The 27,200-nt window shown below is 34.4% G+C and overlaps 1 protein-coding gene across 1 annotated transcript in view; it reads left to right on the top strand.

The window, feature by feature from the left end:
* The window catches only part of LOC129219239 (O-acyltransferase like protein-like), a 28,017-nt gene extending 2,878 nt beyond the window's left edge, over positions 1–25,139 (top strand). The window contains exons 3-9 of the mRNA XM_054853565.1: positions 60–225; positions 3,008–3,087; positions 5,041–5,166; positions 5,497–5,608; positions 11,530–11,716; positions 19,720–19,862; positions 24,375–25,139. Coding sequence (XP_054709540.1) covers positions 60–225; positions 3,008–3,087; positions 5,041–5,166; positions 5,497–5,608; positions 11,530–11,716; positions 19,720–19,862; positions 24,375–24,650 — 1,090 coding nt within the window. The 3' untranslated portion in view covers positions 24,651–25,139. The remainder of the gene's footprint in view (positions 1–59; positions 226–3,007; positions 3,088–5,040; positions 5,167–5,496; positions 5,609–11,529; positions 11,717–19,719; positions 19,863–24,374) is intronic.
* Positions 25,140–27,200: the final 2,061 nt, after the last annotated feature.

Raw genomic sequence — 27,200 nt, 5'->3', positions numbered from 1 at the left:
CATTAATCTTCTAAGACAAGTTTCAGAAATTGTCTCAAATAATAGGCGTCCATTTTCAGGTTATGTCCCTCTTTGCTTCTAATCCTGGGGATCATAGTCGCTCTGCCTCTGCTCGGATCTGGACCAGTTTATGCAGATATCTTCGAAGCTGCGGCTGACAACACCAGGAAATGGTGGTGGACATACGCATTGATGTTCAACAACTTCTTGCCTGTCAAAGATCAGGTAAGGAAACTTAATTAATTCCCGAAGCTTTGCGATGCAAAGGTTGAGAAAGTTTTCTAACTCTGAATCGATTAGCAATAGGGTTTATCAAGAAATAGGTCCCTGCTTTTTTGAAAACTTTTCAAGACAAAGTAAAAGTACCTGTGTCTTCATGATAGAGACACTAGAACGGGACGAGGTTAACCTTACTATGAATCTTAGGCTTTGAAACATTTTCATATGAAATTTTTCAATATCAGATCTTTGTTGGGAGAATTGTCGTTTTTAATAATTCTTTTTCGAAAATGTAGGCCTCTTTCGTGTAGCGAATAGTAATAAAGCACAAAGCTGCTCCAATGAAGGTTATACGCCGCCCCCCCCCCTAGAGAGCAGAAGCCCGATTTGGTCTTGACCGATAGATGGCAGCTCTATATATCCTAACCTGCGTAATTTTGGCATAGCTCGGGGATGGAAAATCGAGTAATTAAATTAGTATAATTATCGAAGAATTACGTACTTATTTTTTACCGATCATAAAAATGTCACTTAAAAGTTTACCGTGGGAAACACGCACATATACACACCGAAGTACACTGCCGAAGTCGGTGTACACCAACCCGCAACAGGTGGATTTCACGGGCCGCCGTTGACAGTCATGACGAAGTGGCCGCCGAAGACGGAAAATCTTGCCGGCCTGGCAGTTAGTCCTCTTGAAATTCCAGAGCACGCCGAAATATATGCTCTTTGATTGAACTAATTTTCGCTAGTTGTATTCCAGATATCGCCAGTTGATAAAATGCCTCTGAGAGCACGGTTTTTAACAGTCTTGAGCTATACTCCGTTGGCGGGAAATGAAAGAGCTACGTAAAAAACTTACTATTTTCAACGTTTTTCAAACTACACTTTGCATTGCTCAAAATTTTGCTGGACACTCTCTTAAGTAGCAGTTTAATGTGTTTGTTAATGGAAGGTATAAAAATGTTAAACTAACCACGCATAAATAGCGAATATCAACCTTTACATGCATAATTATCTATCAATACAGTTAAAGGGTATGTGCTCAATCAATGAATAAAATGTAGTCAATGTACAGGATATGATACATACAGTCAATTTTTGTAACGTGAATTTAAAATTCTTTTAACTTAAAATTAACTGCGTAGGTTCTTACAGTTTAGATATTGTGTCATGTTTAATTAAATATACTAGTGCATTTTGTATGCGCGATTCCATGTTTTTAGAAATCGAGTTATGGATGTCAGTCGTCGAAATTTCGCGTTGTGGAAAAGGGTATGGGTACAAATTTTTCATAAACATACCCAAATATTTTGGTTTCTTGTAAACACACCTCAATCTGTTTTAAACAATTTCTTAATTATATTTTGCCATTTCTTACATAAAGAAGTGAGTTTTTAACGTATTTTAAAAAAGCTGTATTATTCGACATAAAATATTGTTACGATGCGCAAAATCAGAGATCAATGAGAGAAAAAGAGACATAAAATAAAACAGTACAGTACGTACAATACAAAGTAATAAAAAATTGCAGCACTATTCTAGTACTGTTCGATATATACAGTAATTATATTTATAACTTAAAAATGGAAATGATGATGATAATGATTTATGCTGCCCGATCAAAGAGTGATGAATTGATCCTTCTGCTTTCTGCCGAAAACTTTCATGTTGTAGGCGAGGAATTCACAAGGGATTCGCGAGGAATTTGTCAGCTCAAAAATTCGTTGCTCGAGAAAAACTCGCGTTACAGCGATTTCGCGTAAGTCGAATTGCGTTGGTGCGCGAGTCCACGGTATTCTATTTTATATGCTGCAAAGATAAATTTCGTATTCAAAAACTACACTATTTTTTAATCTACAGGATGACCGGCAATTAATGCACTGATGTTAAAAATTAGTTTCTCCAAAACTACTAATTCAAAAAATTCGATTTTAATTCTAAAACAAAGTACAGTATATGGGAATTTGCTTGATGCATCTTCGATTTGTCTTTCATCTCTATCTATAGCATGGCACAAACGAATTGTGAAATTCTGCATCACTCGCTGAAAGGTCGAAGTTTCAATGCTTTTAATAACAGTCTGAATCGCAGTTTTCAGCTCTTCAGGTTTCCAGCGTAACTTCGTCTTTGATATAACCCCACAAAAATGAACCGCAGGGGTTCAAGTCAGGAGAATAGGATGCCCAATTAATTCCCATATTTTTAGATTTCGGGAACCCTAGAGTCAAGATCCGTTCATTAAAGCGCTCTTCAAGCAGAGAGTACTTCATTCGAACGATCAGGTGGTGCGCGGTCTTGCATTAGCCACGTGCTTTCGAAATCCAGCTCACTTTAAATTGCTAGAATGAATTGATTTCTCAAAACTTCCACATCACATCTCCTTCAGAAGTCAGTCTGTTTGCTGTCTTATGCTTAAACTCAGTAGCAAACGTTCTTTGAGTCACAATTGGGCTGTTGTTGTTCGAATAATGGGTTCGAATCATGGAAATGCGCCCAGAGGCGCTTTAATCTCGACATTTTCACTGAAAAAGAAACAACAAAAGCCAACTCAAAGAAACAGCAAAAAAAAAAAAAAAAAAAAAATCCACCAATGCGCTGAATCTAACCGCCAAATTGAGATTTCTTTTCAACGCGTTAATTACTGGTCACCCTGTATAATGAAGAAATTCCAATACGTAGGTCTTCAAATATAAGCCTGCAAGTTCTCATCGAATAAAAAATGAAATAAAATACGATTCTGGCACTTGAGAATATCTGCAATTTTTTTGATGTTTTTCTTCCACAGAATTTCTTGTACCTTTGGTTCATTCCATGCCTGATGCAAATAACGATTGTTGGTGCTTTATTTTTGTGGCTGATAGCAAAGTAAGTGAAAGTTTTTATGAAAAAAACTCATACCTACTATAAAACTTTGAAAAACAAAAAACGGGCTGATATGTGCCTCACATGACTTCCTTTTACTCCAATTTAATGTCATTTTCCTATTATTGGTTATTTCAATGTGATTCAATAGTTTACTCTCCAAATATCACCAACAGTGTCCAAATTGAAACCAGATTTAAAAAAAAATTAATTTGAACTAGCTGCGTCGCCCGGCTTTGCCCGGTCCACCTTGAAAATAAAAATTGTGTCAAGTGACGTGTATTCAACAACCAGGTGTAAAATATAAATAAGAAAAACATCATGATTTCCCTTCCAAACAATGACGACAGCTATTAAAATACTTTTAAGAAATTAAATCGAGAAAGATGGATTTAAAATGCGTAATCATGGAAACAAAATAAAATTAGCTTAAGGAATTAAAATGCGAAAGAAAATGGTTCACAATTTGAATGAAATCGAGATTTCTTAAACTTGATTTGAAAAAGGCTTGTAACTTTTTTTCCTTTCGAGATAAAAGCTTATTTTTTCGACCATAAGTCGAGTTAGATCTGGAGTTAAAAAGGTCGCTTTTTCCAATGGCGTCAAAAAGAAAGCTGTGGGACAATTCCTTCACGTTTTATTGAGTTATTTAATGAAGAAAGTAGTGCCTAAATTTCAGCTAAGCTTAAAAAAATTCGAGCTAAAAACGCAAATAACTCCCGCCGTAATAAAGTTAGAGCATTGGAACAAATTGCGTAGACCGCGGAAAATTCTTCCCTTTCCAACGATATATAATGTTACTATTTGCGAGTAATTTTTCACCCCCATATTCGGGAATTTTTGTAAAAATTGGGCCTAAATTGGAATAAAAAAGAACTATTCATTGAATTGTTTTCGAACTGGTCTGCAAACCTTCTCAGGACTTAAAGGAACAAACTGTGAAAATTTCAGCGCAATCGGCCTGGTAGTTCTCGAGTTTAGCGAGTTCAAACACACAGACGCTTTTTAGAGACTTCATTTTATACTATGTAGAGATTCTGAAATTTTGAATTCAAATTATGTGTTTTGCAATCCGCAATCACGAGTTGTGACAGGACTCAACTCATTGGAGTTATTGTTTCTAGAAACGGCTCCAGTCCCCCCAAGCCTGTCCCACCTCCTGGGCGGTTATGTGTGTGTGTGTGTGTTTGGTGTGTGTGTAGGTGCGCTTCTGTGCATGTGTGGACTTGTGTGTGTGCGTAGACCTGTCTGTTTGCACGTAGGCGTGTGTGTACGTGTGTGTATGAGCGTGTGTGTTTGTGTCTGTGCGCAGGCATGAGTGTGTGTGTATGTGTGTGTGTGTGTGTAGAATATGGACGCAACCTGGAGATTGTGATTGCGACAGGCTTGTGAAATCAACGAAAATAAGTGCTTTTACAGTACCTAAATGAAAAAAATTTAGAATATGTTTTACAATTAATTTTGTCTGCTTTAAAAATATGTTTTTAAAATCAATGTTCCGAAATATTAAGTTTTAATGGTATCTTTGAGCACATTTCTAGCTGCATAGATAATTGATTTTTTGATAATTTCTTCATAGCTTATTGTATGATTTCGAAAATATTACAATTCATTAGAATTTATTATATTATTATTATTTTGTGGCATTTGTAAGAAAAAAAACTGAAAAGAGAAATCTAAATTTATAGAAAATTTAAATATTTTAATGGTTTAAAACCTATCTGTAATGCTCAACTGAAAAAATGATTTTTCGAAAAAAAAAATCAACTTTTAACTCTATTTATTCTAATTTATTTTTTTGGACTAAAGAAGGAGGGGGCGAGCACGTTTGGTATTTTACATTTGAAGCAGAATAAAAGATCGCGTTACTTTTTGTTTTAATTTGCATTATTTTCCCAAAGCAGTTGTACTATTTCCATGGAACGTTTTGCAAAATATTTTCTTTTATTCTTTCAGGTTTCCGAAATTTGGAATCTTTGTTACTATAGCAGCTGGAATAATATGCAACGTAATCGTAGGAGTACAAACTGCATTAAAGCATTTTCCACCAACCTACTCCATTTATTACTACCACGATAGAGAGTAAGAATGAAATATTTCTTTATATTTGATAATTCTAATTTTAACGATTATAAATTAATGGTGTTTGACTGTTTGAGAAGCCTAATTTAAAGCGTAAGTAAAATTACCTGCTAATATATGAATGTTTCAAAGCTTTAATTTGATAACATTATGACACATAATACTATTAAACGCACGATTTTAACAACTTTTAAATTTAAGAACCTATGTAAAATCATCAGACTGAGTTATGCATGTGTCAGGTGACTAATTATACAAATAATGTAACATTCTTATGAAATACTTCATATTTTTATGCTCCTCTGATTTTAACGATGTATTTTTCCCAAGGTACTTCGAAGAGCCAATTTACACTGCCCCACTTAATCACGTGCTTACTTATGGAATTGGAATGATATTGGGATATTATATGGCAAAAAATCCCGTCCTCAAGTGGTCTAAGGTAAGTCGCCTTAGATTCCATTTAAATACAGTATATGAAGCGTGTAGCAGCCAAAGTTAGTATAATAATCCGACCGCGTAAAAATGACCCTTGTCAATCATTTGATAAAACGATACTTTTCTTTCAATCAGGTGGAGAAGGAAGAAAGGACGTGTGCCATATTTTCGAGTTCAGCAACATTTTGGCGATATGAAAAAAAAATATTCCTAGTATATTTTCGTTGTGTGATTATTTAGATCTGAAATGTTTAAATTGCAGCAATAACTGTATTGAGTTGGTGAGAAAGTAAAAATTGAACCCAAGATTTTCGAAAACTTCGGATCACAAACACCCTGCCAACAACCTTAGATCGGCAGAAAGTTTTAAAATAATCCCTTAAATGGTTTAAACAGAACAGAAAAAGTTATTGTAACTCATATCTTTTTGTGAAGACAGAAATATGTATTTTTCTTTTTTTAAAAAAGTTTTTTTTTGAAGACAACCTTTTTTTCCAGCCATATACGCTTCATATAATCGGGCACGGGTCGATCCTCTAACTTCTAAAGAGGATCGATGGAAAAAAATTAAAAAATCTTGAGTAAATTGAATCAAATTACCGAATTTTCAATAAATAGTTTTATAAATGCTTACTTTAAAATTTAACCAATGTTTTTCAGTGATAAATGTCAAATGAAAAAAAAAAAATGTTTTCTGGGCTCCGTAGAGTAGTATTTGATTTCTTTAAATAACTTAAACATCGATGTTTTACTAAACAACATTTTTGTTCACTAAAGTGTATTATTAAACTCCCTATTTTCAGCATACAATATTTGGAAAACATACTCCAACTTCTATACGGATATATGCAGTCTTAACGTAATTAATTTCTGTTTAAAGTTAGCCATTTTCCGAAGAAAACTTTTTGGTAAAACCAAAAGATAGAGTTTCCGACAAAATAAACACATGAATTAATACGATCGCAAAAGTATCACAGCCCCCGACAACTCTTATGTAGATACTGATTTATTCGGTCGTTAATGAAACAGAATACAGTGCAGTGTTGTTTTCTTTGCGGTAACACTATGCTCGCAAAGAAACAACTTTTACGGAGTTAATCTAGTGAGAACTTGCTATAGAATATGGCATGTTTAAAACTGCCACTGAGTTTTTGTCCTAAAAACAGTCGTTTTAATACCCTCTTAAATGAAAAATATTCTGAAAATCAGTCGCCAAACAAGAAAAATTGTATCTCAAATAATCTTCCATCATATTTTAAACGGTATTGTAATTAAATCATGCCACATATACTTTGATGAATAGACAACTTCAAATGCATGGATTACATGGATATGCGGAGCTCTCTCCAGAAATGGTGTTCCCGACGTCATCATCCCGAAATCATGCTACATATACTCTGATTAAAAGTTTTCTTTTTTTTTTCATTTATTTTTCGCTCCGATGAAGAGGGTCCTCAAAAATCGAAGGGCCGCCTCACGTGACCGGCCAATAAGTTTTAGGGAGTCGATGTCATGCCGCTGACGGCTTTCGCTCAGTGGTTGGAAGTAGCGCGCTACAAGTAGCGACGCTACTGTAATAGCTACATTTTTTCGTAGTTTGTAGTGTAGCGCACTACTTTTGAAAAAAAGTAGAGTAGCGAGTAGTTCGCAGCAAAAGAAAGCAGTTTGTAGCGATTTCTGAAAACTACTTTTAAATAAACTTTCGAAAAAAAAAGAAGAATCTGAAAAATACGAGCTGACATCAGACATATTTTGACGCCATATGTTCTATTTGTTAGACCCCTATGGCATCGAAATGTTCACATTTCCCCAATATTTGCCTTCAGTAGAGTATGACTTAGAAAGAAAAGAATAAGCTATAACTGCCAAGTAGTATCCCGTTTGTGTTTTCTGTCAGCAGAGAATGTCCTGTGGATGAACATTTTAGATGTCAATGAAATTATTGTGCCAAAATATCCTCCTAATGTGGAAGCTACTGTAGAGAATGACACTGAACTGCCCTGGTCGGCTAACAATAAATATTACAATGTCATAGAAATGTACGATAACAGAATGATTTGCCTGCTAAGCAAAATGGTATGAATGTCATCGGCATTTACAGTCGAATATCAACTTACGCAAGGTATGCGTTCCAAGGCTCCCCACTTAGGTTGAAATTTCGCATTGAGGAAAAAAGTATCTATACGATTTTTTTTTTTTTTTTTTGTGACCATACCAATTATTTTAGAAATTTGTAAACACCCCTCACACACACACACAAACTATTTTAACCCATTTCTTAACTTCATTTTTCCGAATTTAAACGTAGAGAACTGGAATTTTACTGTATTTGAAAAGAAACTTTGTTGTTGAATAAAAATACGGTTAGGGTGCACAAAATCAATGGGAAAGAATGGCATAAAATCAAACAGTACGGTACGTATAGTATGTAGCAAAAATAAAACGCAGCACTGCAACTGTACTGTACAGTAGATACAGTAATTATATTCGACGCACTTTTTAGTAGTTCATTATTGAAAATCTGTAAATTTCATTAGTTGTCAGAAACTTTCTATCATTCCTTTTAAAACTTTAGATAAACAGCCCGCTTATGTGAAATAATGTTTCATCAACTTCATATTTAGAATTAAAAAGATGCGGAGTGGTAATTTGTAAATTAACAAAGCGATATTTCGACTAGTACAGTGTGGGGTACTTTTGCTTTCAGTGATGCTAAAAGGAAAGTCCATTCATGAAACTAATATCTAGTACCCAATAAAGAAGTTGATACTTAATCCTTGCGATTCCCTTCAGAAAATTTTCGTGTGATGGGGTGAGGGATTCGCGTTAGCTCAAAAATCGTTGCTCGAGAAAAACTCGCTATTTAGACATTTCGTGCGAGTCGACTCTTGCACATTGAATTAAAGTAAGCATTTTTATTTATATTTCGGATATTTATAGATATTTGATTATAAGCACTCGTACCGTTTGGGATATATTTAAAATTTCTTTTTTCTTTCTTTCTTTCTTTTTTTTTTACTGATTGAGTGTCGATATATAAACAAAATAAATGTCAATTATTAAATATTGTAAGTTTTTGAGGTCATTTGGTAAAATTGAAAAATGCTCTTATTTCATTTTATCAGTAACGTAAGAAAGGAGATCGTATCCAGGTCCTGACCCCAGCTTGAAACTCAAAATTAATTAACTAGTTCCTACAAAATATAAGTACCTGTAAAATTAACTCCTATAATGAAAGTTAAAGATTTTCTCTTTTGTTTAAAAGATGTTTTTCACCAACTAAATCAATTTTATGGACATATATGTATTTCTATATAAAATTTTAATCAAATTATGACTGAATCAACATATTTACATTTTCAAGTAGCCGAGTTGAACTTCTTGAATGAAATATTCACTGTCAAGAATCAATAACTTGAAGGATGAATTCCTTCAACTTTTTAAATCCTTTTTTGCAGCAAATATTCGTAAAAAATGTTTGGAATGACAAATTGGCTCGGTAAAGGAATGAAATTATAAGTAATTCTTAGGAATATTCCATTTTCAAATGAGCCAATTTATTAATCTAAACCAGTTTTTAATTTTTTTCTTTCAATCCTCAAATGATGTGTATGTGTATGATTTTTATTTATTTATTTTTTTAAAAGTAGCGAAGTAACGACTACTTTTCAAAAGTAGTTTGTCGTTGCTACATTTTGAAAAAAGTAGTTGTAGTTGTAGTTAACTACATTTGTAATAAAGTAGTTGTAGTTGTAGTTCGCTACAAAAAAAAAGTAGTTTTTCCAACCATTGCTTTCGCTCAACTCACCGCCTTAATTGTTTCGAATTTTTTTCAAAAACTTTCTTTTTTTTTCTTTCAAACAGTATTTTTCGCATAGTTTGGCAGACCTGAGCAAGTTCGAAATTAGAAAAGTTCGGCTGATAATACTTGAAGCTGAAGCTTTTTTTTTTTACATTTCTATTTCTTACATCTGTCGTATATTTTTGCATTACATTATAGTCCCTTTTAGCCTGAAATAGCGGCAGTTTTTTTTAAATAGTCGTTTTTGTCTTGATTTAGGCTAAAATAGTCTTCAACTCTTCAAAATAGTTGCCTTTTTAGTCGGCAGTAGCAGCCCTTCATGTTGTTTTCTTTGCAGTAATACTATTCGCTGAAAGAAACAACTTTTACGAAGTTTATCTTTTGAACTTGCGACAGAATATGGTATGTTGTTTTCCTTACGGTAATACTACGCTGCAAAGAAACATCTTTTACGGGTATTGTGTCGCAAAGTGAAATTGCCAAGATAAGTTATATTTTCCAGAATGAGCAAGCAAATTGAAAATGGAATTTAATTATTTTCAAGAGAGAGGGAGAATATTTTCGGAAGTTCCGAGTATATTGCTCCATGGTAACTCAAACTCAAGTTAATGTAGTCAGAAGTGGCATTCAACAATTTGCATTGGCGTCAACAACGATGTAATTTTCAAATGCTTCTCTACTCTATAAGTTAAAAAAAAAAAGAAGAAGACATTAAAAAAAAGGAAGACATCACTTGTTCTAAGGGAATTTCACCAACCACGGTAGCAAATTTTGTTTTCACTAGTCTGCGCTGCAGATTCAAAATTAAAAAAATGTAGTTTGAAAGATTAAAAAAAAAAAAAAAAACCATTAAATTAATTGTAAAACCTGCATCGGCACCGAGAAATGCTTAAAAATAAGGTGCTAATGCAAAAACATTCTACAGTATGGGACCCCAATTTCGGAATCACGAACTTTTTATCTTAAATATATTTAATTTTTTTAAAAATTTATTTGTTTGTTTTTATTTTTTTAATAGTTTAAAATCGGGAATTACTTGTTCAAAGAACAGTTTTCTCTGTTAAGCTTTTTTTAAAAAACATTTTTTTCGATGCCACGTGTTATGAGTAAATATGCGTTTTACTATCATTGTACCGGAATCTTTTAACATACACTTTCTGTTAACGATAACACATTTTTCTCTTCTCATAAGTATGCAATACAAAGCCTATTAAACAAGAGTGCAAAATCATTTTTAGTAAAAATATGATTTATTTATTGTTTAGATGGGCACGTCGCATAATAAGAAAAAGGAACATACGCGGACAATACGCAGTTGCAAATTATTTCAGACTTTTGATTTAGCAGAATTTACTTTCGTTCAGATTGATCAAAAAATAAAAGAAATTTTGCTGGAACATTAGCAAAACCAAGGAAAACGTGACAAATACCGCACGACAGGAGAGTTTTCACTATTTTTTGAGTCAGAACTCGAAATTAGGAAAGGTTGCCAGTCCCAAGCATTTCGGATTTGGGGTCCTGTACTGTACCTGTGTATTTGGATTATGTCCCAGAAAATACGGGGAAAATCTTTTTTAGCCGAAATTTTAAATGCTTTTCTTCAAAAATTGTAGGTTTTTTTTCCTCCCAATACTTTGCAGACTTTCTCAAGAATCTACGTCGCACATCGCGTTGTTTCTGCTACCAGGGTACCTAAAGCCCTGAATTGTAGAATAAGTGGCGACGCGTCCGCCATCTTGGGGTTAAACGACTTTCTTCCTATGTTTTCTAAGGTGAAGTAGCGTATTTTGCTTCTACTTTCTTATTAACTCCATATTAATCCACAATCAGGAAGCAAAACACGTTGTTACGAAGAAAGCGGCTTTTAGCCCCAAGATGGCGGACGTGTCGCTACTTCTTCTATGATGTAGAGCTATAGGGGTACCAATCAAGGCTTTCCGATTTCTTCGCTAAAACCGGGTTCTTGTTCAATCAGGGCTCGTTATCAGAAGCAAGTTCCACTGTCATTCAGAATCCTAAAAGTTGCTTTTCGAGCGTGCCATCTCAAAATTACATGAGATTAAAAACTCGTAATAAATCCCATTTCTTGTTAAATTTGAATGATGTTTTTTCCCTTTTATCAGAAACATGTAGTCTTTGGATGGATCGTTTCCTTGCTGCTGACTGTAGGAGTACAGTTAGTGTGTTATGTTTGGCATGAGGGCCTTCAGCCTGACCCAGTGGCAGCCGCCATTTACGCAGCAACACATCGCACAGCCTTCACACTCGGACTGGCATGGATCATTCTTGCGTGTACACATGGGTATGGAGGTGAGTGAAATTCATAAAAGTAATATGTAATGAAAATCCTTGTTAAAAATATTTTTGAGAAGATAGCATTTTTAAAGATAAAAATATGTTTTTAAAGATGTCAATAGCGCAGCTAGAAACTTGCTTCACCCCACCCAGAAAGAAATTTCTCGCTACGCTACTGGTATATGGGGCATTCCAAGGTATTTTTGACATTTATGTAGAGTCCGTAACGTGACCTTTTTTGCCATAACTTTTTAATTTACAGTTTCATTTGCAAATTATTTTAATTTGAGCTGGTGTGTTGGTAGGAAAAGATCAAAATAAAATAAGATGCTAATCAAACAGTAAATTAAAAAGTTATGGTAAAAAAGGTCATGTTACGGACTCTACATAAATGTCAAAAATACCTTGGAATGCCCCATATATAATTCGATCAAACCGAACACAGTCGTGTTGACTGAGCCTATAAGTCGCTATTGACTTGATGCTCTTAACGCCTAGTGGCGCATGAGACCACTAGCGTGGCATTCCATCCCGACTGGTTTAATGCCGCCTTACTGGCACGCCCCCAGCTTGGCCAACCAAAGGCATTTCTTTCTTGTATGGCCATCTGACGCCATGTTAGTTTTGGACGCCCGCGCTTCTTCTTGCCATCAGGGGTCCACGTGAGAGCAGTTCTTGTAGGGTCTATTGCCTGCATTCTGAGAACATAAGTCGCTATAAAGGTGGAAAATTTTGTCTCAAATGATCAGTTGGGGCCGTGGTAGACCGATCGGTAGAGTGTCGGATTCGGGGACAGAGGGTCCTGAGTTCGAAAATCGATGGTTGAAGGCTCACCGTCGTCATTAAAGGGGACTGGGCGACGTTAAATATGCTCGTGGTCTCAATGTCCTCCAAGTGAAACGATACCTCTGGGGGTGCTAGTACCAGGTAGTTATTAGCTCCTGGTCTAGTTCTAAATTCTCATTAACTGTTCGATCCGGTGATGGTGCTGCCATCTATCGGTATAAAAAATAATGGAGGCAAGGCACTTAGTATGCAGTCCTCGACATAAATACAGTTGCAGTCAGTTGTGACTCGTAATCGAAATGATCAGTTGATACATTAGAATACTTTCGCCTTAAATATTAAAACTGAGGCTTTTAAGATTTTATTCAAACATTTTTAAGAAATTTCAGATTGCTATGCTATCAAACACCAAAAGTTTACTTACCAAACATTATCTTCTTAAATCAGTACCAGTCCGGTTATGACATCCAGAGACTGCAGTTTCAATTTCGTTATGGTCTCATCAGTCAGGTACTGTCAATAACCGAGCAATAGGTCGTTGCTAGCTCATTGAAGCTGAGATTGCCAACAAACTGTTAGATAAAGTAAATTAAGCACACCTGCGAATCAGCAAGCAATGGTGCAGTTCAACTCGTAAAATAAAGGTAAAGGCTTAGGTAATAAGCTCTAAATTACCGTCGTGGGCCAGCTTAATGGGGGTAACTTACAGATCAGTAATAAATTTGTTTTAAAAGACTTAGGGTTTGCACACTCTTGAGCCACGCCTCATTTTGTAAGGACTTTTCCACCAGCGATTGCATAAAATTATCTTCTAACTAATGTAGCATGAACTTATTACAAAGCAAACTGATCTTTCTGGCACTCTGGTGATAAAGTCCTAATAAAAGGGATGGGTTAGGTTCAATAATGGATCTTTGAAACTAATTTGGAACTGAATCAAAGAGGGAATGCTTGATAACTTCCAGCAAATGAATTGTGAATTCAAAAGAAATCAAATATAGATCTTTCTTCTACACTGGTGGTTTGGGTAGAGTTTTTACAAAATGGGGCGTGGCTTAAGAGTGTGTGGACTCTGGATTTTTGAAACTAATTTGGTGCTGATTTAAGAAGAAAATGCTTAGTAACTTCTAGGTAATGATTTGTGAATTAATTCATTAGAACGCAAAATAATCTTTCTGGTATTCTGGTGGTTCGAATACTTACAAAACGGGGCGTGGCTAAGAGAACGCGAATTCTGGATTTTTAAAATTAATTTAGCATTGATTTAAGGAGGAAATGCTCGCGAATTATTAGCTCACAAATTGTGAATTCATTTGAAAGCAAAATGATCTTTCTGGTGTACTGGTGGTATAAAATGGGACGTGGCATAGGAGTGTGCAAACACTGGATTTTTGAAACTAATTTGGTACTGAATTAAGGAGGATTTGCTTGACAAGTAAATGTTATTAATTGATAGCATAGCACCTTAGATCGATAAAAAATGATCAAACGAAATTTTAAAATCATCAAAATTGATATTTATTAATACAAAAGTATGTAGCAACTAATGTGTTTCAAAGGGAGTATAAGTAATTGGCATACTGTTGAAATTTAACCATTTCAACTGAATATGGGCAGAATTTTGTTAATGAACGATTTTTGTGAGAATGAATGGACTTGTTTACTTCTTAACTCGCTTTCTACACAGAGTAATATCGTCTCTCGTATAAGTCTGGCAGTTATAAGATGAAACCTGATTATAGGGGAGTTAGTTCATTTCTTCTTCTCAAGAGAGAGAACAAGCAGCAAGAAGTGAAATTGCTCGTATTGACGAGGAAACTTTACATTTCTTGTTATATTTGTCATTTGAATCTTGTATTCTACGCGCAATTTATTTCTCGTTGTTCACTTTGTCCAGAAACGGAAAGATGATTTTAACTAGAGAGTGCATTATAATTCTAAACGCACTAAATGTACTTGAAAAGGAATGGAAATGAGTACTTATGAGTGTATTCCAAATCCAAGAACCAGATATTGTCCGTTACAGATAAAGACTTTAATTCTTTCTCAAACCAGTTTTTTTCGCCCTTATTCTATAATTCAGAGCTAGAAGAGCGTAATAAGCCACATAATCGCTACTTTACAGGAGAGAGGGAAAATGTTTTTCTGGAGCATGCAAAGGATGGGACGCGCGCTCTTTGGAAAACACTGGGGAAAAATTACAAAGGATTTTTTTTTAGAAGCGCATGGCTTGATGCAGAATAGGATTCTACATATAATGCAGTAATAAAAGGAAAACCGCAATTTTTGGATTTACGCTAGTCTGGCTCTGAGGTTCATTGGTGTTCATCTTACTAGTGCCAAATTATAGCCACTATGGCTGGTCATCAAAGGCACATAAAGTACTAAATATGGCGCGAAGTTCTACAGTTGCCATGTTATCCCGAAGGTGTGGATGTGTGGGTAGTGGTAGGACTTAATATTTAGTGCAATTATGCCGTGAGCACTTAAGTAATTTCTACTGTTTGTGAAATCTTAAATATAAATAGAACTGGTGATGTTGGATGATAACTCTGACAAGCAACAATGGGCAATAGAACATGTTTACAAGTAACTAAAATTAAAAATAAAAAAAAAAAAAAAAACGACTGAGTTGCAACTGTAGAATCAAGAGGGAAAATTAAAAATCTTTTTGAAAGCCTTATACAGTCGGAACCTGATTAAACGAACCTCTATTTAACGAATTTCACGATGTAGCGAATTTTTCTTATTCCCCCAACTAAAATGAAGACAAAACCCCCTATTTGCCGAATATTAAATCCCGATTTAACAAATTGTTTTAACAGCCGAAAATTTTTTTTTTTTTTTTTTGTTAATTTGAGTTAGGAAATGTTGGATTGGGATCTATAAAATTGTTTGCAATTGCGGACTCGGATACATCGGACAGACCCGCCGTTCTTTGAAATTTCGGTTAAAAGAACATCAAAGCAATGTGAGAAAACAACAGCTGAATAAATCCAGTATTGCCCAACACTGTTGGGAATCGATTCACTCTTTTGATTTTAACTCTTATCAAATTATCCAAAAATGCCCCAATTCGTTGGATCTTGATTTTTGGGAATCTTTCCACATCCCGAGGAACCGTTCTAATTTAGTTAACGATCTTACTGCATTTCCCTATTTTTCTTCTGTGTGGACTCCTTTGTTAAAATCGGTTTAGTTTTTCTATTATTTTTATGTAAACGTCGTACATTTCGTACTTTTATTTTTTTCATTTTTTGCTTTCTTATTTCGTTTTGTGATTAACTAATTCCAATACGTTTATCCTTCACTTTGTTTTTTCCTGCATTTCTCCATTTGATACATTGCTTCCAGACATAGTTTTTCCCGCTGGTAAATTTATTGCTAATTTATTCAGAGTGGTTTCATTTTTGGACTTTCTGCATTGTTTATGGGTTTTCTTGGAAAATTTATTACTTAACGGTTTTTTTCCTGATGGTATTATATAATAAATTTTGCCTCCAGGTGTCATTTTATCTTTTTTGTTTTGTTTAATTTCTATTTTTTGATATTTATACTATCTCCTGTTCCACCGTGTTGCTTTTCTCGGATGACTTTTCATCCAGAAGCTCACACTTCTTTGCATTGAAAAAGGTGTTCCTTATAACACCGAAACACGTGTCTGCAATATTTTGCAATTTTTGTGCTTTATAACGTTGGATTACTGATTTTTTGAATCAAGGAAGTTATCAAATAGCTATTACATAGTACTTCAAAATCTCAAAAGTAACTAGTGTAGTCACAGAATGCTGAGTAAAAAGTCTATACACTTTCTAATTATGGATATTTTTGCGCAGTTGCTTATTAAGAATTTTAGATAAGCTAAGTGTTTTTTTTTCTTTTTTTAAATTTTTCTCACACCTCGATATTACGAATAACCCTGATTTAACGTAAAAAGTTTCGGTCCCGATGAATTCGTTAAATCGGGGTCCAACTGTACTATTAAAAATCAATTTCAAGTATTTTATTTGCTAACAAATAGAAACAGGCAACAGATAAAAATTTTAAATTATTGCGTTTACTTTCCTTGTCGGCCAAAAATGAATTCGGTTACCAATCGCGTGAGGCTTACCAAAGGCTTAGCCGTTATTAAAATCGGCTTTAAAAAACGATATACAGTAAAACCTGTCCACAACGATACTGTTGGGACCTAAAAAAATATCGTAATAGACAGGTTATCGTTATAGACGATTTGATTGTTCATGCTGACATTTTGCTGGGGCAAAAAAAAAAATGTTATAGACAGGTTATCGTTGTAGACAGTATCGTTATACACAGGTTTCACTGTAATTCGAATTCTATGTAACATGGAAGTTCCAAACACATTCTATGAGAAACGGAAAATAATTCTCTTGATTTTGGTGATAAATTTAAAAATTTTTAAATATGTTTTCACTGCAAAAATCGCGAAAAACTTTTTAGAGGTTTTTTATTAATATCTTCGTCAATTAATGGCATCCGAAGACGCAACGTAGCTAAGAATACTCTCGATCAACTCTCCTTTCGAACAAAAATTTTTTTTTTCAAAATTGGTCCACCCGTTTCGGCGCTAGAGTGCCACAGACAGATACACACTGTCTGTGGGACTCTAGCGTCAGACACGACAAACTTATTATAACCCCCATCCTTTGTGTGTCTGGGGTTAATAAAATGATGTTTGCTTTGTCGCACAGTGGGGCGAAAACGCCCATAAGCGCTTAAAAATGTTTTAAAACCTCTCTCGTTTATTTGTTTACACAGGCATGTTACTATGGAGTTTTTTCGATTTGATTGGACTCAGGCCTCAGGGTCCTAAGTTCGCAGGTTTACGCAGCTAATTCCTTTTCAGGGTCTTTCTACAGACCATTTATGACTAATTAATACTAATTTCTAAGAGGACATAAGAGGAAATTTTTTGTCGAGTGTTTTGAAAAAAATAACCTTGAATTCCCAAAGTTTCGGTGCTGATCCAAACCGATTTTCGCTTTGAGAATTCGATTACTCATTTTTTTTTTCGTCCTATTACTATCGTTGGACACGAGAGAAATTCAATATACCCACCTTCAATAATAAAAATAATTATAGACTGCTTAAAAGCAATTTTTGTAAATTTCCGCACTCATGCTTCTTTAACTTTCTAAAGGCTCCATTTAGCCAGAGCCTGATTACCGCAGGGGCATGGGGGACACAGGCCCCTCCTCTTAGATTTCAGGGGGCCCAAAATCCCTTTAATTTATCATGCTAATTAAAAATAAATAATGATTTCACTCAGAATCTAAAGTACAATGATGTCATTGATATTTTTGCAAAAGCAAAGACAAGGAAAAAATCTCTTTATTTATTGATAAAAATTCCCTTTAAAATCTTGATCTCTTTGCAAATCCTAAAACCACTCCAAGTTCAGTCTGTATTTACTATTAAAAGTTATATCATAGATAACATTGATATTTACAGTTCGCTGCAACAGGCAAAGTTTAACCACATCATATATAATTATCGTATACTATATCTCTTCTACTTTTTAAATGTATGATGCTATATTCTAATATGAGGTGCCATCAAATTTAGCAAAGTTGTGTTAATGTGCAAGTATCCAAATATTTTTTGCTTCATTTCATAAAATAAGTGGGAATGGGGGGGGGGGGGACGGGACACAAAATTAATTTCATGCCCAGTGTCTTCAAACATCTTAGTCGGGCACAAGGAGGGTCCTGAAATAGAATTGTGCCCCATATCCAATGTCAGAATGATCGGGCTCTGCATTGTAGTGGACGAAGGGCTCTAAAATTCCAGATCTGATTGCCTAAAAGGTAGGCCTGTGCAAATTTATTAATCCTCACTTGGTTTAACATAGAGGGAAACAAATTATAAGCGCTTTTTGGCGTTTTCGTCCCACTGCGTCGTCGCCTTAAACTACAAGATCCTCCTGAAAACCAATACAAGGGATCAGGAAAAGAGCCAATTTTGATCATGGAAATTTTTAATTTTTAAAGATATTTAGAAAATAAAATTAATTGGATGTCTTCACTACGCATCAGTGACTTTTTTTTAAATATTATGGGCAAAATCAAGGTGAGCATCAACCACCATTTGGGGGGGGGGGATGTATTTTTCGATTGTAGGAGAAAAAATAATTTTTTGAAGCATATTTTAAGAAATTAAACTAATTTTAAAACATGAAATAGTCTGACAGGGAAAGCGATGCATTTCAACTGGTCTTTGTACCACAAAAATCAATTCAACAAACTCATTACATGAAAAAAAAAATTGTAAAAAACATCGAGAACGCACGCGTCAGTTCGGTAACAAATGGTTTCGACTTCAATGTCACAGACATGACGAATTTTTTGCAGTATGGTAGCTGAACATCGCTAATATGTTTATGGCAGTAAATTCAGTTTGTATTGTGCAAAAATAGAATGGAAAATTAATTTATTTTACGTTACCGACAATCTTTCCTGATCTTTCATTTGGTAGAGACAGAAAAGAAAAGATTGAAAAAATCTTATTTGCAATACTATGCATCAGAAGTGGAAAATTTCAATCAAAACTTATACATCACTTAAAAGGGCTTCTACCCACACAATCCTTTGGCACCAAATAAATGTTTTGACTAGAAATAAAAATCTGCGCTACCAACATAATAGGATGCTTGGGACAAGCATTACTTAATAATTGATGTAAATTCATTTTTTCTGAAACACAAGAGTCAATTCTCATAGATGAACATCAAGCACATTATTTGCTTTGGTATTTGTTATTGCAGCAACGTTTTATAATGCAGAGGCTTTTTTCTTTTTTTTTAAGATTACGATTTAAATGCTGTACACAATCTAATTTTGAAGCAATAAAAAGAGTTCCAGTGCCATAGTTTAAAGTAAAACCTGAAAAATTTGTCATGAACTGAATTTAAGACGAAGTTTACTATATGAAAAAATATGTATATATATATTTTGGTTTTTAATTGGAAGTGTTTGGGAAATTTATCTGGGCTTTAAATCAGCACTTTTTGTGATATTTTCCAAAATCTTTAAAGCAACAAATGTAACCTTAGTTCAGTTACAACGCAAAGAAGCGATTACTTTTTTAACGATAAGCACATTTAAATAGAAACATTAAAATATTTGTAAAGTGTATTATCTAGAATCAAATATTTCTTGCAAATAATTCAATTGGCACATTTTCATATTCTCACCCTATTACTCTCCCTTTAGGTGCTTTTGCAAAGATTTTAAGTTGGAAAGGATTCGTACCACTCAGCAAATTAGGATACTTTGGGTACCTAATTCACTATATCGTCATCACTCACCATGTATCTATGGCACGAGTACCCCTCATGTACTCACATTATGAAGTGGTAAGTAATTATTTGCTTATTGAAATCAGGGTTCATACTCTATTTGGATGAAAAAATTCCATGACTTTTTCATGACTTCATAAAAATTTTCATGACCTTGTTACATGAAGAGAATAGTACAATTCAATATCAAGCCTGCCAATTTTCTTTTTCTGAAATGAGCACTATCAAAACTTTTACGTGAATGCCACTACCTCATTAAAGCACTTACTTGTGATTGAAAAAATATCAGTGTTTAAAAAAAAAAAAAAACTAAGCAATTCTTATCATATAAATATTCTTCATCATATAAATTTAAGTAAAAATACAGTGAATGGAGTATAATAATGTTCAATATCTATCTTTTTTTCTTTTTGTAAACAGGCAGAATGATAATGAATGGGACAAAGGCTGAATGACTCATTAATAACTTTCAATAAATTTGCTTCAAAAGTTGCCTTTTAGTGTCAACAATGCATTTAATCATCCACATAACTTGACAGTATTTTAGTTCTTTAAAGTAAAGCCACATTCTGTAGTAAATTAATGTGTCTAAGCCAGATATTTATTTTAAAAAAAAATTCAGTAGTGAATAAATCTTCTAATTTAAATGTACTTATTTACTTATTTGCACATATTCAAATGTATGCAAATTAATAGGTTTAAAAATTTCAGAACGTAATGTTTGACAGAAGTGGTTGCAATGAGATTTAAAAATTCAAATTTGTTTTTGGGCTCGTTCAATTTTCCAGTTTTAATAGCTTTCATGTGCAATACTGTTAAATCAGTAAAGGTTTTTAATGCTCTTTTAACTGCTATTACTTTCTCTTTGCCCAGGACATTTTTCCATGACCTTAAATAAATTTCCATGACTTTGAATGAAAATTTAAATTTTCCATGACTTTTCCAGGTCTGAAATTTGCTTATTTTTTTTCTATGACTTTCCAGGATTTCCATGACCCGTACGAACCCTGTGAAATAAAGTCTTTTTGCTTCAAAAAAAAAAGAAAAAGAAAAATTTTTGAGGTTGTTCTCCAGTATCTGTTTTAGTTGTAAAGATAGGATTTCGGTCCTTTTAGATGCCATTGCTTAAAAGGCAATTAATTTTCAATTTTCAGAATCGACGAAATTTACCGCCGATTCCGCAGTAAAAACTAAATGGAAATATTGCCGAATAAAAATGCTTATTAATGCAGGGATTGGTGAGTGAATAAATGGGGGTATCAAATCATCTAACAAAGGGAAATACCGCAATAAACTAATGCGAAGTTAAGAGATTGGTTCCCAAATCAGTACTAAACATTAAAAACAAATTTAGAAAAAATAAATTTATTTAGAACAACAATTTTTTAAAAAAATCAGAAGAAATAAAATATGAAGCGGGAGTTTTCATGTAAAGTCTGAAGAGTTGGTTGTTCTGGGAAAAGATAAAGCAAGAAAAAATACAAATGGGTCAGTCTAAAGAAAATGTTAACTTTTGAACACAAATATTTTTTAATATTGCAAGCTTTTGTTTTCTTTTTTTTAAAATTCTTACATTCAAGTGTTACCTACTAGAAGCAACCATAAACAATGACCCAGCTTAGTTTCAATTATTTTACTCATAAATTAAAAAAAATAATAAAATAAAATAATGACTTGTTCACAGGGAAAAGAAAAACTTTTAATATTTAAAAATCGAGGCGAAGTTAATATAAAAGTAGAAATTTTGTTAATTGTGCAAACAATGAGCTATTTTAATGATTAGTAGGAATCTAATATTAAGCTCTCCTTATGAAAAGTACGGCTTAATTAGTAGTTATCCTTTTAATTCAAATGTGTGTTAAAAAACAATATTTAGTAAATTTGAGAATATACAGGCAATTGATAATTTTGGTAGATTGCTTAGATTGATGTATTTCCTCTCCATCAGTTATTTTCACTTCAGAAATAATGACATTGATAAGGTCTGTCACAGAGGTGAGGAATTTTCCATTAATATAGGCCTAATGGATACATTTCCCAGGGAAATGTTTTTTTTTCTTCGTTACTACAACCTGTACATGATAAACACATGAAAACATGTTCACTTCTTTTTTTTACATTAATTTACATCTCTGAAATTCCAGTTCACAATAAACACACTTAGTTTTTTAAATAAAATCTATGCTTTGCGATAAAACTCTCACAACTTCTTTATGGCTGAAAGTAAACAAGGGAGCTCGTATCATGGAAAATAAAATTTGATGTCATTACTGCCACGTGTTAATGAGGACGGCATTTTGTGTTTAGATAACGGTAACGGAGGTGAGAATTTATTGTATGACATGACTCCTTATCTTACTAAAACAAACTAAAACACATTAAAACATTAAATCTACTTAAACAATTAGTATTTGACACACTTGTGAAAAGATTAATAAATAAGTGTATACTTTTCATTAAAGAATTTATTAAGCAACATAAACAGTCCCACAAGGTGTGTGACATACCACGGAGGTGAGAATTCACATGTTGTGAACCAAAAATATACTAAAATAAAAATTGTTATTAAAAATTTGTTGGCAGGTTTAAATAGATATATTTTTGATAAAATAAAAAAGCACTGTGAAATGAATTGTTCTTTAAAGTTTTATCTGTAAAAGGCATGTGACAGAAAAGTTACATTTTTTGAAGAATGACCTAAATGTGAGGACCAGCAGCAGGTTTAGGGCCCCGCTACGCTAGTCCTAGTCAGTTTATTTAGCAAAACTGAAGCACCACTAAATGGCGTCCATCATTACTTCAAAAATCCAAAAAGGGACAAAAATGTACTTCTACCCACTTAAAGTAACACCATTTAACTAAACAAAACTTTTGACAACAAAAATTTAAAATATATTTTAAGTTAGATTTTAATGGATTGATGTGTATGCTTCCCTTTAGCCAGAGAAGAAGCTTTTGCAACAAAAAATGGCTGATTTGACACAAGCCACAATTGTTTCTCTTTCCTCTACACTGCTACCGTTTAGTAACATGAATTGAAGTTATAATCTTCTAAGTAAATGTACATTCAGTTGGTATATAGCCTTCTACTTTTAAAAGATTGGATATGAATCTTATTTTAGGACATTTTTGTTGGAAGTGCCAATCACTGGTGACCTGCCAATTACTGGGGGCATTACCCTACATGTAATTGATTTCAGTATATAAGCATCGCTAAAAAGAGTTTAATGTATTCTCGTCAATTGTCATTTTGTTTTGCAACAAGCAAAATGTCATATTCTTAATTATCTTTCCTTTACCATCTTTCCTAGAACAAATTTAAATTTAAAAATAATATGTATGAACGTTTAATTGACAAAAATGGCTGATTACTGTTTTAGCATTTTTGGATGTCTTTTCATCCATAGGCTCAATTATTGTGCATTGAAAAAGGAGTCATTTGAAGCCCCAAAACACGAGCATGCCAGGGGTGTTTGTGATCCAAAAGTTCAGGAAATTCCGAAAATTTTGTTTTGCCGTTTTCGAAAATTTTGAGCTGACAACACATTCTGAAACTGAAACATTATTTAAAAAAAAAAAACTTTTTGCATGATTTCAATGATTTTTGTGTGTATATTTGAAGAGTTTTTAGGCGGAGGGGGGCGGGGGTTGAGCTTTCTTCTAGTTTCTGAAAATTTCAGTCTTCAAAAAATTTTACTTGAGTCCATTTGCCTAGAGTATGCATTAATCTGTGATTTTTATACAATTAAACCTTGTTATATCTTATTTTACTTCTGTTGTTGTTGTCGTGTCTGATGACGTGCAGAGTGCGAAAGGTTTATATGGCTCCAAAAGTCTTGATAACAAGATCTGCTAATTCTGGAGCCTGATGGCTGTACAGGATTTCAATTGGTGGTGCTCCAAGTTTTAGAAGGGAGCGAATAATGGCCTGACAATTATATAAAAACATGATCCTGGGTGAGTTGTAAATGGGGACAGTGCTTGCAGATGGAATAGGATCTGTTATTAGTTGGTAATATCTTCATGTCCTTGAAATGTCCAGTGCGTAGCCTAGCTATTGTAGAAGAGAGGTTTCTTCGGCAGTGAAGGTCGGGCATTGTTGCCTTGCTGAAAAGCTGATCGTAGATCCTTCGCCTGGCAACAGCATTCACGTCTGTGAAAGTGGCTGTTAGAGGTTGATCTTGGTCACGTGCTTCCTTTGCTAGGGCATCTGCACACTCATTTCCCTCGATTCCGACATGAGCGGGGATCCACTGGAGAACACAAGTTATGTTGAGTGAGTGGAGAAGAATATTAATTTCTTGCGTCAGTCTTGTCACACCGTTTTACGTATGGCCTCGAGTGCTGATTTTGAGTCATTACTTACATTTTACTCTTAAATTTAGTTAAATACCTTTATGCTTGAAATGTATTTTGACCCGCAGGATTCAGCTTACTATAAAGTGTGGCCCTTAATTTTTTTTTATTTTAAATTTTTAATGTTTAAAAATATCAGTTCTTGTTTGCTTGCATTGCTTGAATCATTACAAAATACAAAGTACTAATCCTACTAAAATTATTTCTTTTCAGTGGATGCGATTCTGTGGCTATTCATTCTTAACATTCCTATCTGCTTTTGTACTTTATATCACATTTGAGCAACCTCTGGTGTCCATAGAATCATTATTTTGGCCACGCAGACCGGATGATTCGGCAAGCCAGATTCATTTACCACGGAACATTAAAGTCAGTGACCTTGTTGTTGTGAAGCACAGTGACAATGAAGCAGAAAATAGCATGAGGCCATCTTCAAACGGATCATCCTTATCACGAAGAGAAGCAACTGACGAACATTCAAGGCTTTGAAAAGAACTTAACACATTATACAAACAGTACAGTGATTGGTTGCGTTTATTTAGAGCAACCGGTCATCTGCGGTTAACCAGTGACTTACCATGAGCATTCTAATAGTGCTACTGGTTAACTGTTAGTTGCCAAAGTTGTTCTAATAGCTTCACTGGTCATCCGCAATTTAAGCTGTTTGATAGAACCACGAGACATTTTCAACCAATGCATATTAACCAAAAGCGTGCGATGGAGCATCAGCTTGTCTGGTAATCAATCAGTTAATAACCACCAACACATTAGCTGTCATGTGATCAACCAACTGCGGTCGCCCGGTTGCTCTATATGAACGCAAGCAAAATCATACCTGAAAAGTCATGTTAATGTTCAGTTGAGACTTAATGATGATAGTTTGCTCATTCCCATAAAGACCACCATTTTGAGCACACAACAAACACACTGGGGAACAATTTTTAACAATTTCTGTTGAATTAAAATTTTTGAGTTGCTTTAGAGTTGAATAGGCTTGCTGATTTCATTGCTAAATTTATTCCACCATGTCAGGAGTTTTCTCTGTATCTTATGTAAATGAGAATGCGATTAATTACAGTGGGAGAGCATGTATCACAGAAATTCTTACTGCTCTCCTATTAGCTGAAATAAATCTTTTCAGGTTGATATTAAGTGATCCCTTTCTGAAATAATATTACTATGTGTCAGTGGCGCAGTCACGGTGGGGGGGGGGGGGTTAAACCCCCCCCCCCCAGAACGCCCGGCACATATTTTTTTTCTTCACATAATTTTTTTTTTTCAAAACGGGATTGGTTTTTTAAAAAAATTACTGAACGGATGATACTGAAATTTACTGAATTGACTAAGGTCACATGACTATTTTACCTGCCATGTGTGCCGCCTTTGTAAAAGGATAACGTGATTTTGTCACGTGATCGTTTTCTGTGACGTCATGTGAAACTATCCAATCGAATTTTCAGGGGTTTAACTCTTTCCTTCTCAGAATACATAGTCGAACTCGTCCGAGTGCCTTGAATAGGGAAGTTTTCGATTTTTCAATTTTATTTTTATATGATAGAGTAACATGTATGAACATCATAGGTGAAAAATTTTTTGCGATACGATAAGTAGTTTTTTTTTTAAATTAATTTTTAAAGTTCAAGCGCCTGTGACGTCAGATGGCATAGGAAGTGACGTTAAGCGCCTTCCGGTAGGGCAGTAGCCGAAGGTCACGCATTCGACTTCGAAGACGAAACGTAAAAGGCTATCTCCTCGCATTTAACTCCTCGCGTTTCTGGTACATTAAACCTCTTATCCTCTCGGAAATATTCGAATATCCTCATTGATGTTACATGAGGAAGATTATTTAGATTTGTGCTTTAACGAATCCGGTCTCCATAGTGTGTTCAAAAGGATTATTGAATTTCTAAAAAATATAAATATCAGCGCGCTCAAAATATTCCTAGCGAAAACAAGGGATCTTCGGCGGAAGGCCCGTTCGCGCCCTGTGACATAGGCTCGTGACGTTTCAGAAGCGCGCACTTTTGCGCGTGGATTTTTAAAAATTCATTAAAAATCAACCACGGTGTTTTAAAATTCGGCGATGGTGAATTTTTTAGTTTTGAGGGTCAATTAACAATATCCAATAGCCAAAATATGAACATTTAATAGGTTGCAACTTCCCTATTCTACCTTGAATAGACGAACGTAGCCTAGAATCTAGAATATTTTTTACCACCTTCAAGAGCTAACAAGCGTGAATAGGGGCGTGTGTGCGGGATCAGGATTCGACAGGTGATATCGGGATACAATGAAAAAGGAATGCATAGGCTGCGTCGAACTGAATGGTCCTGGCGTCGAAGTTTCGTTTCAACTTGACATTTTCAGTGCTGCTGCTTTTACTCTAGAAGCAAGAACATAGGACCCGAAACGGATTTTTCAGTTCATGAAACAATATCAATTCGGAAAAAAAATCCCCAATATTTTAAAGTACAGTGACTCGGTGACATCCAGTAGCTTATCACAGGGGGGGGGGGGCGGTGGGCGAAGGATGGGGGGTCCGTCGGGTAGCACCATTAGCGTACATAAGGGAGGCAAAAGGGGACCACCAAGCTTCCTTAAAAATTAGTACTTCCTTGCTTTTATTACCACTTTTTCGGCCAAATTATTTTTAAAAAACTCTAATCTGCACTGAAATTGCTTTCAGAATCACAAAAGTGTCTCTCAGTATTCACTTTCTTCTATAGAAAATGAAAAGAAAAAAAAATAATAATCTAAAAATTATTATTAAAATTATTATTACTAACAGAATAAATTTGATATGGGTTTTCATCATAACCAGGGCCGTATTTGGGGTTCGGGGGGGGGGATCAATTTTCCCCTTTGTTTTTAGGAAATTAATGTTTTTACAAAAAGTGGGCAGGTTTTCCTGTTTTTGGTTTTTATTTATATTGTAAATATACCCCTCCCCCGGGAAAAATTCGAAGTGACAGTCCTGATTATAACTAATGGTTTCTTCTTTATATCAAAGATATTATCGTTAAAAAATACTTTTCCAAC

Source organism: Uloborus diversus, chromosome 3, assembly GCF_026930045.1.
Source record: "Uloborus diversus isolate 005 chromosome 3, Udiv.v.3.1, whole genome shotgun sequence".
NCBI lineage: Eukaryota > Metazoa > Arthropoda > Arachnida > Araneae > Uloboridae > Uloborus > Uloborus diversus.
This window is presented reverse-complemented; position numbering and strand designations above follow the sequence as displayed.